The 17,335-nt window shown below is 34.4% G+C and overlaps 1 protein-coding gene across 1 annotated transcript in view; it reads right to left on the reverse strand.

The window, feature by feature from the left end:
• Nucleotides 1-17,335, reverse strand: part of MCMDC2 (minichromosome maintenance domain containing 2) — a 31,224-nt gene that overhangs the window by 6,724 nt on the left and 7,165 nt on the right. Inside the window, exons 8-12 of the mRNA XM_033126782.1 lie at nt 16,566-16,803; nt 12,505-12,710; nt 7,110-7,276; nt 6,456-6,635; nt 3,521-3,663 (exon numbers count right to left, since the gene is read on the reverse strand). Coding sequence (XP_032982673.1) covers nt 3,521-3,663; nt 6,456-6,635; nt 7,110-7,276; nt 12,505-12,710; nt 16,566-16,803 — 934 coding nt within the window. The remainder of the gene's footprint in view (nt 1-3,520; nt 3,664-6,455; nt 6,636-7,109; nt 7,277-12,504; nt 12,711-16,565; nt 16,804-17,335) is intronic.

Genomic DNA, 17,335 nt, shown 5'->3' on the forward strand with positions numbered 1-17,335 from the left:
GACACATCCTTGGTATTTTCTTCCAGTTCTTCATCTATTTGAAGTCCTCAAAGAATCTTGAAATTTCAGTGTTGGAAGAGATCTTTGAGCTCAAAGTTCATACTCATCAGATAACTGAATTTTCTCTACAACATCCCATACTAATTATTGTCTAGTCTCCTTTGAGCTTCTCGTAGGAATCATCAGGAGTCATGAAACAATCCATTCCTTTATTTATTTATTTATTTATTTTAAAATTTATTTAAAGATTTTATTGGGAAAAGGGAATAGGACTTTATTGGGGAACAGTGTGTACTTCCAGGACTTTTTCTAAGTCAAGTTGTTGCCCTTTCAATCTTAGTTGTGGAGGGCACAGCTCAACTCCAGGTCCAGTTGCCGTTGTTAGTTGCAGGTGGCAGAGCCCACCATCCCTTGCGGGAGTCGACGAATTTGAACCGGCAACCTTGTGGTTGAGAGCCCGTGCTCCAACCAACTGAGCCATCTGGCACTGGCCCATGTGGGAATCAAACCAGCAGCCTTTGGCATTAGGAGCATGGAGCTCCAGAAGCCTTAGCCACGGGGCCGGCCCTATTTTTTATTTTTAAACTGCCTTTGATTACCTGAAAAATCTCGCTTAAGCTCTCATTAGGCATACGTAATGTACTTGAATGACTGCTGGCCTTGGGAATCAGAAAAACGAAGCTAAGTCTCCAGAATTCACTAGTTGTGTGACTTTGTATAAATTATTTAATTTTTGAAGCTCAGCTATAAGATGGGGATAATAATAATTCACAGGGTTTTTGTAATTTCAAATAAGGCAACTGAAAAATTTGGAACTCAATCACAAAGATTATATAAGTGTATGATGAAATTGGTTTCACTGCAATTTCCACCCACTGGTCCTTAGTTTTGTCTTCTGGGATTACAGAACAAACCTAATACTTCTTAAATGTGACAGCTCTTCAAATAGTCAAAGACAACTTGTCTAGTTGCCTAATGTTTTCTTTTCTCCAAGATAAGTATTCCTATTTCCTTTCATATGTCATGAGACATAACATTCAGGCCCCGCATCGTCCTGGCTCCTCTCCTAGAGACCAGATTTGGTTAATATTCCTTGTCAGTACAGTACAGGTGAGATTTGACCAGCAGAGTAGAGGAGAGACAGAACTAGCATTTTCTTACTCGTGATACTATATTCTATTAATGCAGCCCCAAAGCACAGTATTATTAACAGCCATGTTATACTGTTTACTCATATTAAGCATAAAAAGAATAACATTTCAAGTCTTTTTCATATTAAGCCACATCACCCTTTCCTATCCATTCATACTTGTACAGGGAGCTTGGACCTAATTGAGGATATGACATTTTTCCTATTAATTTTCTTCTTGTTACATTAAGATCATCATTCATTTTGTGAAGATCTCTCCAGAGTTGCTTATTTACAAATTTGATTATCATGTTCCTGATGTCTCACCCAACCTCCTTCTAAAAATGTTGACCAGGACAGAATATGTACACAGCCTTTTAGGAAAAGAGAAGAGTATTGTTCAGTTCCACTTCTTTAGCAAAGCAAGGATGGTGTTACTAGATATGTATTTCTATAGAATAGGAGAGAAATTCAAGGTTAATGACTCTTCTGAGTAGTGGTTCATTTACTTTGCTATAAACCCCATCTCCACCTCTACTGCTTATTTCTACAGTGGGAAAAGGTAGAATTAACATTAAAATTAACCCTGCTTTATTTTTTTATCAATATACTCAAATATAAAATGAGGATATGTGAGTTTATCTTTTTACTACAGTGAAAAAACATTATGAGAAAAAGGACTTTCAAACCTTTTAAGCTTTGAGTATTGATTTAAGTATTTTAAATATTACTTCAGAAAATGAAAAGCGTTATACAATTCTATTTACCATTTTAAAATATCACAGTTGATTCTACCTTTAGCATTTTTTCCACTCTATGAAGCTAAATATGCAGTTGGAGAAATTAACTAAACATAGTTATCTCTTATAGACCTATACTTGACATTTCCTTCCAGTCATTCATTTGTCTTATCTTATATTGCAGTTATAAGAAGATATTTATTTATTTAATGGATTGCTTTACTCTTGGTCCTACTTTATAATTAGATTAATGTTTGAGCTTATACATTAATCTATGTCATATGAAGTAATGGTCTATTAATAGGGGACTCTAAATTATGGTATAGCTACAGCACAACACAGTAAAACTGTAATGTAGCTCTTAGAACAGAATGACGCAATTCTTTATGTGCTGATGGTGTGACAGTGTAATAAGTATACCATGCATAATTCCATTTGGGCAAAAAGGATAGCTATCTATATAAATGTATATTTATACATTATAACATATATGTAATGTTTAAATAACATTCATCTAAAATATATAATATGCAAATAAATGTGTACCATATACCATATATTTAAGTTACATATTTGTACATGCTAGTATTTGACTGAATGATTTCTGGAAGGATACACAAAAATTGTTAACAGTGATGGGAATGAGATAGAAATGGGTAGGGTTAACAGGACACTTTACTCACTATTTTAGACTTCTCTTTACTATGTCTGTACTTCACTTTGATAATAAGAATTAGGTTTTAAAAGAACTTTTCAAGGAACAATAATAGATGAGCCTATTAAAGTATTTAAAAGTACAAGGCACAATATACTTAAGATTTTTTTTTCTAGGTTCAGTTACAAAATACCTGGAATGTGAAGGGCTTCACAACAGGCCTCCCCAAGATATACCACTGTGGCATGTGGATTATTTTGAGCTGAAGACAACTGAGACCCTGCAAGCTCACAAGAAACTTCTACCTCTCTCTGAAAGAATTTAAATTTGGGGCCTGGCCCATAACAAGACTGCTTACCAGAAATAACTTTTTATGACCTATCTACAGGGCAGGGCAAACATCTAATGACTGAACATCTGCTCTTCTTACTGCCCTGTGAATGACCTTCTTCCCCTCTGAAGCTCCAAGGCGCCTTACCTCATCCTTAGCTCAGAATGCCATATATACCCATTTTAACTTTCCGTCCTTGAACCTCTCATGCATGTGGGATCTCTGACTCTCTCATATGTGGGGTTCCCATATATACGCATGTAATTAAATTTGGTTATTTTCTCTTGTTCATTTGTTTTACGTCAATTTAATGATTAGACCATCCAAAAAAACCAAAAGGGTAAAGAAAAATTTCTTCTTCCCCACAAATGTAAACAGCTACATTTAAAAACAAAAATCATTTGCATTTGAAATCAGTGCAGTTTTCTCAGCCACATCTTACACAGAGGGACCAATAAAAATTCATTTAGTGAAAACAAATCATTGAAGGTTCAAATGATGTAACAATATAACAAAAAGAACTGTTAAGTCACCTTAAATTCTTTTAGAACAAGGTAAATTATAAACCAGCCAACCAGCAATCAAACAAAGAAATAAATGAAACAGATAATTAAACATCATTTAAAAGTTAATACTGGCTTTAAAACTTTACATTGAATACCTACAAATATTTTAATGCAGATGCTGACAGTTTTGATCCGTATACAGAATCTGTTCTGATTCTGCGACTTGCTAGATAATAGCCATGAATTATTCTTTCTGCCTCCAAGCTGAATTCTACCTTTAAATTCTTTGCAAAAGCCAGCAGCTAAAATAAAAGTGTGAAAAAATTGAGATTTAAACTTTATTATAGAATCTACATTATAAAAATCCAAAGTATATTGTCATTTTATTTTGAAGTTTGCCTATTTTATTTATATCAAAATTGATTAAATATCTGGAGCCACCCCAATGTCATTGAGCATTTTAAATCATAGTCTTTTACTTGTAAGAACTAGATTAAAGTTTACCCCAAATAATTTCTTCCCCCTTCTTAGTGTGGAAATGTTCTGTGAAATGTACTGGAACGACTATCAAGTCTTTGCTTCCAGTGGAATAAAGGCTCACTCAGAGCATTTCAATGGGAGAGAGAAGCTCTCCTCAGAAGCTTATTTCCCTCTGAATAGCTTTAATTCTTTGACAGTTTGTTTCCTTTTAACTTTCCCTCATTGGCCCTAGACCTTGTCCTCCCTTTCTTCCTTTTAAAGAACACAACTAAACACTAGCAATGTGGGAGGTACTGTGTTATCTACTACCGACATGGGCCTTGGAGACCGAGCAAGGTCTGGGGAGAGAATAAGTCGTCAGCATAATGATTACCCCTGATCCATTTCCTGAATTTTGTGCTTTTCTTTCTATCTGAGTGATTCCCAGTTCCTTAAGTCCTTATTCAATGACATCATTTCCAGACTTGTCACCGTCCTAATTGTTTTCTGCTTTTAAACTCATAGAACCAAAATGAAAAATTAACCATAATAAGGTTTCTATTAATTATACTATTTATATTTTAAATATAACTTTTTTAAGGATCTGGGTATATCCTGGGTTGGATATATCCTGTCTTCTTTATTCTCCTTATACTCCACAGTCCCCTCCGGGCCTTCCGAACTGGATAATAACACCATTAATTACATCAGTAGCCCTCTCTAGGTTTTACTTTATGGAGGTGCAGTGATGTGCCACCTATACCCTATCAGGAAAGGACCGTTGCCCCAGCTGCCGGGAGTGGTGTCAACACTGGCCTCCAGTTGTCAACTTCGTCAGGGATTGCCTCATATCAAACGACTGACTGAGGTGGAGGTGGGGAGGAGGTTATAAAGCCCCTCTATTTCTGTTCAAAGCAGGAGAACTCCGGTGGGTCTCTTTAGCTCCACAGCACATTGTGGGGCCTGCAACGCTAACTTTGGGCCTACATCGCAGCTCAACTCCTTCCTCGGTCCAGTCCCACTTCCTTCTCCCTTTTACAGGTAGGGATAGAAGAGCGTTTCCTAATAAGGAACGGCACAGTAAGCTCCATCTCACTATGTCTCCTGGAGAGCCCAGGCTGCAACATATTCCATCAAATGTGTTTGGTTTGATAGACAGATTGATCTTTTGGAGATATCATTTTCACCATTACACCAGCCTGTTCTCTCTAGTCTGACAAATCAACTATAAACTTTTTTGCCTGAGCTTCAAGTCTTATTGTAAATTTTCCAGATCTTAATTCCGATGACTCCATAATATTTTTTGTTCCAGTCAGACAGGTCTTCTTACGGTTTTCCATGTGTACTCATTTCTACTTTTATGCCTTTGCTCCTCTTTTCATTTCTGTTTCGCATGCCCCTCCTTCCTGTCATCTAACTCTTACTTTTCCTTAAGTCCCAACTAAGGTCGCACCTCGTCTATGAAATCTTCCCAAGTCCTGCATTCTACTTGGTCTCTTCCTTTCTGAATCCTGAAATCCTTAGTCAGTCTCACCTAGTTTAGCACTTAAATTGTCCCTTAATTGTTTCATGTATCTTGTTTTGATCTGTTAAATGATAACCTATTTAAAGTAAAAAATTCATGTTTCTGTGAGAATATAAAACAATAGAAATAAGCTCATGTATATACATATATATAATATTCAGTAAATACCTGACTAATTAATAAACCCATTGTTTTGTTTGTTTTTCTGGGAAAAACTAGGTAAAAATTTCTCCGGTTCATTGGTGTATCTACATATTTAGTATGTTAATTCCTAGAGACAAACTACTTTTTTCTTATATACTGAAATAAACAGAAAGACCTTATTGTATTATCAATATTGTTGTTTTTCCATTCTAATCTATGTGAAAAAACAATGCTCATAATTCATTTTTGTCTGCCTCACCTTTCAACTTTTAACCCATGCAATATGCCTCAAGGAAAGCAGGTATGAACAAAAAAAAAAACAATGACTCATGGATTCCCACTTCCCGATATTCCCTGCCTTTTATCTATCTTACCCAGATACTTTATCTCTACCATGGACAGATTTCTAAATAGTTAATATTAAAAGGGCTTCACTTGTAAATACTTGAGTATCTTTAATAGCTATGAAAATTGTTACTAAATTTATATCATCTACTCTCAGGTTCTCTGAACATGCCACACATGTTTTCATGTCAGGACATTGCAATGAGTTAGTGAGTCATGATAGATATTCCCTACAGTCAGGACGTTAAAGGCATTCACATAAAGGAAATCCCTTTGAATAGTCTACAAAATGTAAATAACTGTATAGCTATACAGCTTCTCATAATTTTCTATAGAAATATTCTCTTTTGGCTTTCCTTTCATTGAGAGTCTTTCAGCTGTGAGGATTTAGATGGTGCAAAGAATAAACTCAACATTTTAATATCTATGTCCTTATTCAGTTTTTTATTTAATTATGAGCCTAAATATTTTCTATACAATGTCCTTAAAATGTTTAAAAGTTAGAAGCAAGTTGGAATAAAACAATTTGAAATAAAGAAAATTGAATGCTCAAAAAGAGTTCTGTTTAGACTGAGACACATTAGTTCAAGTATTCTTGGTAATCATTTTTTCTACCATTACCTTTTCAAAATCCTCAGTTGTGAACTGTTTAGAAGCTACATAAAGCAGCCCTTCAGGATCAATGGCTTTCTTTAAAGTATGTTGCACAGTAGGAAGAAATGGGTGGCAAGGAGATGATTCATTACAGTTAATCAATAATCCAAACGCCTCTACAAGATTAGCTGGAATCAAACTGCAATCCTACAGTAAACAAAAATGTAAAAGGCAAACATTAAACTCTGGCATTTTCATCAACACTGGAAATAATTATAAATTATTTAAATTATCCATATATTTATATTATTATATTAAATTATATACCTATAATTATAACAATTATTTGTTATTATTAATTATTAATTAAAGTGAATTTGAATAGCATGGACATTTATAGTGACCAAATTTTTTTAAATGCTTTTCATTGAGAATTTTCTTACACATTATTCATTAAAGCTTCCCCCATTACCTATTCAAATAATAATTTCTAGTGAGCAGATACTTGCTTTGTATGACTGAAAAAACAAAAAAATTTCAAACTGTGTCATTATTTAGTTCTAGTACCCAATTAAGTATAGAAATGGGTTAATAACAAAACATTAAGAACAACAAAAACATTAAAATCTGTGGCTACATTCCCTGAACAACATTCTAACAAAAAATATACATATATCTTACCATCTGACCAATAAGAGTGTTGGGTTTCTGCATATTTTTCCTTGAAGATGAATCCATATCAACAAAAGACCAAAAACTGCATTGAACTGGAAAAGTCATTTGTTGATCAATATCATCCCCAAACTTCTTTCCCGGGATGTATACTGTGATGCTTCTGCTTTCCATAACTAAGTTAAAAAACATTACCCATTTGTTATTTAAGTTAATTTTGGTCTGTATATCTACAAATCAATAACAATTATTATTACATAGAATTTTACTGTCTAAAATTTAGACAGTAAAGACACAAGTTTATGTGATTGTTTTGTGAGCTGTGGATGGCTCTTCCATAAAAAGATCTTCCATAAAAAGATCAAGGCAAGAAAAATATTTGAATGTTTACATGTCCCATGACTTCATGAGAACCAGCAGTCCAAAGCATGTGGCTGGAATTGTGGTCAGTATCTGGGTGGAACAGGCAGAGGGTTAGGAGATTGGTCATATAGTGCAGGCTTACAAGGGAGGCTGAAATTAAGCAATATTCTTTTATAATAGAAAAAAATAATAGCAAGTGGGCTACCTATGTGGGAATGAAAGAGGAAAAGATTGAGAGAGAATATGAACTACAATGACTAGGGAAAAATATATCTCAAATTTAATATGTACAGAACCAAATTCGGTATTTCTCCTCCTCAAATGGCTCTGGGTGCGTTCCTCACAATTAGGGATATCAGCATCTATCTACTTAAAATGCAAACGAAAAAATGTGGAAACATCCTAGTCTCTTTCTATCCTTCCTTCACCCCTTATAACCATTCCATCTATGAATTCAATCCATTTACTAGGATTCTACCTCTCAAATATTTCTTCAATTAGTCTTCTCTCCATTCATGATAACAGAGTCTTTCTTATACACGTTTATCTTCCTCTGGGGTCATAAGGTACATACATATTTAACTCTATAGAAACTGCCAGAACAGTTTGTAAAATGGTGTACTATTTTATGTTCTCATCAATAATACATGACAATTCCAGTTTCTCCACATCCTTGGCAAAATTAGTTGTCAATCTTTCTAATTTTTGTCATTCTAATAGCCAGGGCCAGCTACATAATTTGTGCGGCTTAGTGTAAAATTAAAATGTGGGCTTCTTAATCAAAAACCAGGGGAAAACTGCTGTTAAGAGTACTCATATATAAAGCTTTTACCTTTAAAAATATGTTATTACTTATAAAAGTAATAGGGGTGACAAGGAGAAATTAGAATAGCGATGCCTTACTGGTGTTAAAATGCTGTGCCCACCTTGGAAAAGTTTGGTGGCTCCTCATAAAGTTGAATATAGAATTACCCTATGATCCAGCAATTTCACTTCTAGGTGTATACCCCAAAGAGTTAAAAGTAGAGATTCAAACAGATACTTGTATACCAGTGTTCATAGCAGCATGATTAATAGCCAGAAGGTAGAAACAGCCAAGTGTCCATCAACAGATGAATAGTTTTTTAAGTGGTATATGTTCAATGGAATATTATTCAGCCATAAAAAAGGACTGGGATTCTATGAACAGGCAAATTCACAGAGAGAGAAAGTAGAATAGAGGTTACCAGGGGCTGGAGGGAGTTATTGTTTAATGGGTACAGTTTCTATTAGGGATGATAAAAAAAGTTCTGGAAATGGATAGTGGTGATGGTTGCACAACATTGTGAATATACTTAATTCCACTAAATTGTACACTTAAAAATGGTTAAAGTGGTAAATCTTATGTGTATTTTATCAGATTATTTTTTAGAAAAGGAATGAAGTAATGATATATGCTACAACATTGACCTCAAAAACATTATGCTAGGGCGGACAGGTGGCTCAGTTGGTTAGAGAGTGGGCTCTGGGTAACAGGGCTGCCGGTTCGATTCCCACATGAGCCAGCGAACTGTGCCCTCCGCAACTAGAATGAAGTCAATGAGCTGCCGCTCAGCTCCCAGATGGCTCAGTTGGTTGGAGCATGTCCTCTCAACTACAGGGTTGCCAGTGCGACTCCAGCAAGGGATGGTGGGCTGCGCCCCCTGCAACTAGCAACGACAACTGGACCTGGAGGTGAGCTGCGTCCTCCACAACTAAGATTGAAAGGACAACAACTTGACTTGGATGGAGCTGATGAGAGTCCTGGGAAAAACACACTACTGTTCCCCAATAGAAAAAAGTCCTGGAAATGCACACTGTTCCCCAATAAAGTCCTGTTCCCCTTCCCCAATAAAATCTTAAAAAACAAAACAAAACATTATGCTAAGTAAAAGAAGTCAGTCACAAAAGACTATATATTGTATGATTCCATTTACAAGAAATGTCCACAATAGGCAAATCTATAGAGAAAGAAATACATTAGGTTGCCAGGGACGGTGGGATTTGGGGGGCGACTACTAATGAGTATGGGGTTTCCTTTTAGGGTGATGAAAATGTTCTGAAAGTAGACAGTAGTGATGGTTGTACAACTCTGTGAATATTCTAGAAACCAGTAAACTATTTTAAGTTGTGAATTGTATGTTATGCATCAATAAAACTGTTACCAAAAAATGTAATAGAATTGCCATTCTAAAATTAAAAACTTTTATTAGCCTGAATTTTACCATTTAGCTTTATATTGTGCAAATAAAGTCTTAAATACAAATATATGAGCATTTAACTCATATGTGGAATCACTAATAGTTTGTAGCTAGTATATACCTATACTGATTGTTCTTACCAGAGCAGTGGAAATGCTGCACAAACTCTATTCTACTTCTTGATATGCACATGTTTCCCCCAAACTCTCTCCTTTCAGCTTCCTAATGAATAAGGAAGGACTGAAAGGCAAAGAAACTATAGGTTTCCCTATCATTCCCTTTCCTCCTATATCATCATTTTCAGTGTAAGTGGTTGGCAAATACAGGGAAGTAACCAAATAAGAAAGGATATAATGGGTTCCTTGATCTTTTGTGTTTCTTAGAAAGCTACCGTATTTCTTCTATCTTAAAAGCAAGTCTGATCTGAATGGAGAGCGTCTTGGGGCTATTAGTGCCCCCCTGTTACTCAGTTGAAGATGATTTGACATTGAACATGAGCACAATGCATGGGAGTCCAGTGAGAATCAAATTGATTACAAACTGTGTTACAGAAGTCGCACAGTGACTGCAAATGCTGTATGAAATAAGGGCAGCACGTGGACACGTGTGACGGTATCTCCTCTGCTCATGTGCAAGCTCCACTGTCTTACTGGACTTCCTTATAAAACACAAGTTAAATGATAAAATTATTAAAAATTTTTTTATGAGAGTATTTTTTTATTAGTTTCAGGTGTACAAAACAATGTACTAGTTAGACATTTACACCCCTCACAAAGTGATAACCCCCCTTCCCCAATTACTACCCTTTTGACATCATATACAGCTGTTACAATTCCACTGACTCTATTCCCTATGCTGCACTCCACATCCCGTGATTATGTATATATTAAATTATGGTTGACATTCATTATTATTCAGCTTCAAGTGTACAGAGCAGTGATCAGGCATCTACACCATCCATGACGTGGTCTCCCTCATAAAACAAGTGCCCATCTGACACCCTACAAAATCTTTACAACATTATTGATTATATTCCCCAAACAGTCTTTCGTATCCCTGTGGCAATCTTGTGGTTACAAATTTGAAGATGCTGAGAGTAGTGTTTTAACCAAGTGCCTGGCTCTTCTAGGGGAAGGAGGGCCTCTGTGCAATTGTACTTCTTCCACATCCACGAAGCAGGCCCTGCTAGTATGAGTGCTGGTATCTCACTGCAGTTTTTATCTTCATTTCCCTGATACCCACCTAATGATACTGAGCACTCTTTCATGTGCTTGTTAGTCATTTTGTATATCTTCCTTTGTGAAGTCGCCATTCAAGTCTCTTGCCCATTTTTTGCTGGGTTATTTTTAAATTATTGACTTGTAGTAATTATTTCTATATTCTAAGTGCATGTCCTATGTCAGATATATATATGTAATTATTTTCTTTTGCTTGCCTACTCACTGTTTAAATGGGCCTTTTGATGTGTCTACCTTCTTAGTTTTGATAAAGTCCAATTTATCAGTGATTTTCTGTTTATTGCTTTCTGGGTTCTAACAAATCTCTGCCTATCCTAAGGTCATGAAGATATTCTCCTATGTTATCCTCTAGAGGTTTATGGTTCTAGTTTTTACATTTAGGTTATGATCCATCTTTAATTAATTATTGTGTATAATTGAGGTGAGCAGATATTAATTTGTTTTATACACACACACACACACATATATTTATATTGCCAGATGTTCCACCATCATTTGGTGAAAAAATTTTCATTTCCTCATTTACTTGCTTTGGTGCCATCAAAAATCAATTGACAGTATTAGTGTGGATCTATTTCTGCATTCCCTTATAGGGAGAAGCAATATGCCATGTACTCTGATCATTGCTGCACATTCTTGTTGGTATCCCGAGAATGCAAGGCCTTGACTGCTCTTTTGCCAGTCCATATCTATCCATATCTTTGTTACTTATAAATCTGGCCCAATCAGCATTATCTTAATACCAAAACCAGACAAAGACATTACAAGAAAACTACAAACGTCTCTTGTGAACACAGATGCAGAAAACATCAACAAAATATTAGCAAATTGAGTCCAATAATGTATAAAAAGAATTACACACCACAGCCAGGTGGGATTTTTTTCTAAGTATGCAAACTTGGTTCAACATTTGAAAATTAATTAATGTAATCCATAATATTAATAGGCTACAGAAGAAAAATCACATTATCACAGCAGTAGTACAAAAAAAGCATTTGATAAAACCCAACATCCACTAATTATATATATATATATATGTATGTATACATATATATGTATGTATATAGATATGTATGTATATATATACATATATATGTATATATATACATACACACACACGCATATATATATGCGTATACACTCAGTATACTAGACATAGAGGGGAATTCCTTCAACTTGAAAGAGGACATCTACAAAAAAACCTACTGCTGGCATCATACTTGATGGTGAGAAACTCAAAGATTTCCTGTTAAGATCAGGAATAAGACAAGTATGTCCCTTCTCACTACTGCTTTTCAATATCATATTGGAAGTCCTAGCTAATGCAATAAGACAAGAAAAGGAAATAAATCTGACCCAATACAAACTCATGTGTTAGCACAACTGAGAGCAAAGGCTAAAACAGTACATTTGCCCATTAAATTCCTGTCTTTATTTATAAAGGTAAAATGAGAAATGTCATTTAATGCAATTTCTCAGTTTCTAAAATGCGTACAATACAATCTTGACTGTTAATAAGTCTTCAGCACTGATGAGACTATAAGTTAAACAGATGAAAATCAATTTGAAAAAAATACTGTTTACCTGATTGAAGCTGTTCAAGTTTATCTTTTTTGTGTGAAGCCAAGTCTCCTATAAAGCAGATACCATCTTTAGCTAGCAAAGCACTGCCAGCTTGAATACTAACTGCTCCAGTTCCATACTTATTTCTGGACAGAGTGGGAAAAATTTCAGTAGAGACTGGATGACGTATACCACGGGGCACAAGGTTTATACTAAAATTCAAAAGCCTAGGGAAAAAATAAATTATTCATTACTATTATCTAATATTTGGTTTTTCAGAAATCATGATGTGTAACAGCTACACAATCAATTTTAATTTGATTCAATGTTTATTGAGCACTTGATTTAGGGATAAAAACATACATGAGACCTGGTCCTTAACTTGGAAAGCTCACAGCCTAGAAAGAGAGACATAAACAAAAAACTAAAACACAATATAATAAATCCTGAAATGCTGTCATGAGAAGATCTGTAAGAGAGTATTATTTCTTCCTGTAAGGAAGTCAAAGAGAGCTAGAGAAAGAGGACTTTTGACCTGGGCTTTCCTCCTTTTCTGGATTACTTTCTTTTGTTTATTCAGAAGTTTTGCATTTAAGCTTGCCAATAGCCCATCATGACTATCCCACTGCCTATGTATCCTGGTAACCCTTGATACAATCTTTTGCTTTCCAATCTCTTGGCCAGTTGCCTCGGCCTCTTCATTTCTCAAATTTAAATTCTAAGAAAGAAATCTGATTAGTCTAGCCACAGAAATCATAGCTTGCTGGTGCAGTCAACTGTGATGAGCAGACACAGACATGCAGGGCACAAAAGGGAGAAGCAGCATCCCTAAATGTGGATAGATACATGCTGTAAAATGTCTAGTGTATGTGCCATTCCAAGGAATTTGGGTGTTAGTTTGAAGATATATAAAATGAGAGAGTGAGATTCAGAAAGAAACTTGCAAGCCTATTGAGCAGTGGTTCTCAATTCACATTAAAATCACCTGGGGAGTTTTTAAAAATTCCAGTGTCAAGCCCCACCCCAAACCAGGGAAATTAGAATCTCTGGGAGTTGACCACAATCATACATATGTGTATAAATTTTCAAATTCTCCTAGGTGATTCTAATGTGCAGTCGGGCTCAGAATCTAGTTATATAGAACAATGGACCTCAAACTTCGCTACACATTGGAATCAGTAAAGGAATTTTTAAAAATACTGATACAATCTCACAGAACACAAAGTCAGAGTACAAAAATCAATTGTATTTCTATATATTCAAAGCAAATATTTGAAAAGTGAAAATAATAAAACACTACAATTTTAATAACATCAAAAATATCAAATATTAGAAGTCAACTTAACAAAACATGTGCATGACCTTTACAAAACATAGCTGAGAGAAACTAAGGAAGATTTAAGAAATGCAGATGTATACCATATACACAGATTGGAAGACTCAACATTATGAAGATACAAATTCTCTCCAAAATTAATTTTGAGTTAAATGCAGTTCCAATCAAAATCCTTAAAGGTTTCTTTGGAGGGGGGTTAGGGGGAAAGGTTGGTATTAACATATGGATTCTAAACTTTATAAGAAAATGAAAAAAACCTAAAATAGTGAAAAAAAATATTGAAAATGAGGAATAAATTCACCCTACTAGATTCAAAACTTAACATAGAGCTACACCAATCAAGAATGAGTGATATTGGTGTAATTATAGACAAAGGGGTCAAAATAACAGAAAAGAGGGTTCAAATAAATTTATACCCAGTTCAATTTTATACGAAGTTTATACCCAGTTCAACTGATTTTCAACAGTGGTACCAAAGCAATTCAATGGGGAAAGGAAAAACTTTTCAACAAATGATATAAAAAAATTAGATAAATGCATAGGAGAAACATTAACCTTGACTCCTACCTCAAACCACATATAAAAATCAACCTGTGATAAATACCAAAACTAATATAAAAGCGAAAATTATTATGCTTTTAGAAGAAAACATAAAAGAATATATTTATGATCTTGGGGTAGGAGACAAAGATTTCTTAAACAAAACCCAGCAAATATTAACATATAAGAAAACAATAAATTGGATTTCATCAAAACCAAAAAGTCTGCTCATCAAAGATATCTTTAAGGAAAAAAAATGAAAGTTTTTTATAGACTGGGAAGAAAATTTCATACATCTGTGACAAAGTACGTGATACACATATGTGACAAAGGATGTGCATCCAAAACAATCCCATTTAAAAGTGAGCAAAGGACTTGAACATACATTTCATAAAAGGAGATAATATGAGTAACAATAAGCACATGAAAAAGAGCTCAAATCAGCAGTCATCAGGGAAATGCAAATTAGAACCATAATGAGATAGCATTTCATACAAACTAGAATGGCTAAACTGAGAAAGACAGCACAGGTAGAACCTTACATTGTTGGTAGAAATGTAAAATGGTACAACCACTTTGGAAAATTGGCAGTTCATAAAGTTAAATATACATCTATATTATGACACAGCAATTCCACTCCTAAGTATTTATCCAACATAATGAAAAGTTCACAAAAAGACTTACACAAGAATATTTACAGCAGCTTTATTTATAATAGTCAAAACATGCAAAAACCAAACCTTCATCACTAGGAGAATGGATAAACAAATTCTGGGACATGCATGTAATGCAATACTACTCATCAATAAAAACAATGAACAACTGATACATACAACTGAGTTAATCTCAAACACATGAAAAACACGTTGAGCGAAAGAGACTAGACCCAAAGTGTATGCCATGTATGATTCTATTTATATGAAATTCAAGAACAGGAAAATCAATCTATGGTGACAGAAATCACCAGGGGAAATAGAAACTGATTGGAAGAGGGACTGAAAGAACCTGCTGAGGTGATGGAACTGTTCTATATCTTACTGTGGTGATGGCTTATAGGAGTGTATGCATTTGTCAAAACTCATTGAATTGTATACTTAAAATCTGATTATTTAACTATATGTAAATTTTACCTAAAAAACAAAAACAAAAAAACCAAATCTCTCATAAGCCTCAAATAGGAAAAGTCAAAGGTGAATGACAAACAGGAAAACAGAAAAAGGCCTTAATTTATGAGGTATCACAAACAATTAGAAATAAATTACTGAATAGAAAAGCGAACAATGGTCAAGGAGTTTCATAGAAAAATAACAGAAGAGTTTCACAAGCTATAAATAATGCTAAAACTTATTTCCAGTTAAAGAAATGCAAATTAAAATAAAATACCATTTTCCACCACTCAGATGGAGAATTTTAAAAGCTTGATAATACCCAGTGTTGGTAAGGCTGTGAGGAAACAAATACTGTCATGCTCATATTGGAAGATTAAATTGGTGCAATCTGTAGCAGTTAGCACCATATTTACATTGCAATTTAATTTTGATTTAATTTTAGCAAAACACCATCTGTCCAATTAAGTCATAGTTAATTTGAATTTTATTTTTTTAATTTTAAATTCATTCTATAAATGTTTTTGCTTTACAATTACATAAAAGATATTAATATAAGGAACATATTCCTAGCTTTTTTTTGAACATTTAAGTAACTTTTATAAAAAGATACTTGCTAGTGAGGAGCCCCAAAATGCTGAGTAGAGGCTTATTCCAAGGTTAGGGTGATTTCCCCAAAAACAGTAATTTTGGCACTTTTGACAGCCTTATTTGGGTGTAGTGAGTCAGTATTATTGAGTAGAATCTTAAAGAAAAATAAGAAGACGGCTTGTTGGCTTTTAGAGGAGAGAGTATTTTAAAATGAAAATAGTACAAAAGCAGAACACTAAGCTACGGAATGGGGGAAATGCGAAAGACGCATTTATTTGTAAAGGTCTGAGTGGGGAAATAGGTTGAAACTCTGAATGGTTAAATTCTCAAAGTATTGAAAATAAATATCCATTTCTCAATTCACATTTTAAACTTCATTGGTAAAAGTTTATTTAAATATTTATACTACCCATATAAATTCTAAATATTTGTCTTGTAATAATGCTCATGGAAAGGATTTGTGCAAATCTGTGACCAATTTATAATTTGAAAAAGTTCACATATTTTACCTGTCTACAAGTAGAGCATCACTTGTTATAATTAAAATATCCAGGCAGTCTTCCAGATCCTTGTTACGGTCACTTGTCTGTACTAGACTCATCAGCAAACAGAGCTTGAGCAAATTGTAACTCCCGGGGGGAACAATTTGTGATGCAAAGATATTGGCGAGTATTGCTGTAAACTTCCAGCATGAGCTGGAAGTCAAAGAGAGGAGACACCTGAAATGGTCACTAATCCCTGAAGGAACTGAAAGTAAATATTAACACATATGTTAAAAAGGGTTTTAAAACAAGAAAACGACATTATAGATATCTAATTCCATTTATCTAAAATATCAGATTGCAGTTCTTTTAATGCCATATTTAAATTCTTATAATGATATTAAATTATGATTGGAGGTCACCACAGTCTATCATTTCTATCCCAGGGAATGTAATAAAAGGAAGCAGTCACCCCACGTGTCCATTATATTAATATAAGACCGGGTATAATACAATATAATAGCCGGTATAATATAATACCAGGTCTTATATTAATTATTGCTCCAAAAGACGCGTTAGAACTGATGGCCCAGCTAGGTCTTATTTTTAGGGAAACACGATACATATAAGTCACGTTCTACTACCAAATCAATAAATCTTGAAACACTTCACAGCAGAAAATATTTAAAAGATCACTAAAATGTCTACTGTCCACTAGTGTTTTCTTTCATCAACATTTTTATTGACGCTTTCTTTATAAGATAAGCAGAAGTATCTAGAATCCATTTGCATTTAAA

The sequence above is a fragment of the Rhinolophus ferrumequinum genome, chromosome 14, assembly GCF_004115265.2.
Source record: "Rhinolophus ferrumequinum isolate MPI-CBG mRhiFer1 chromosome 14, mRhiFer1_v1.p, whole genome shotgun sequence".
In the NCBI taxonomy this organism is placed as follows: Eukaryota; Metazoa; Chordata; class Mammalia; order Chiroptera; family Rhinolophidae; genus Rhinolophus; species Rhinolophus ferrumequinum.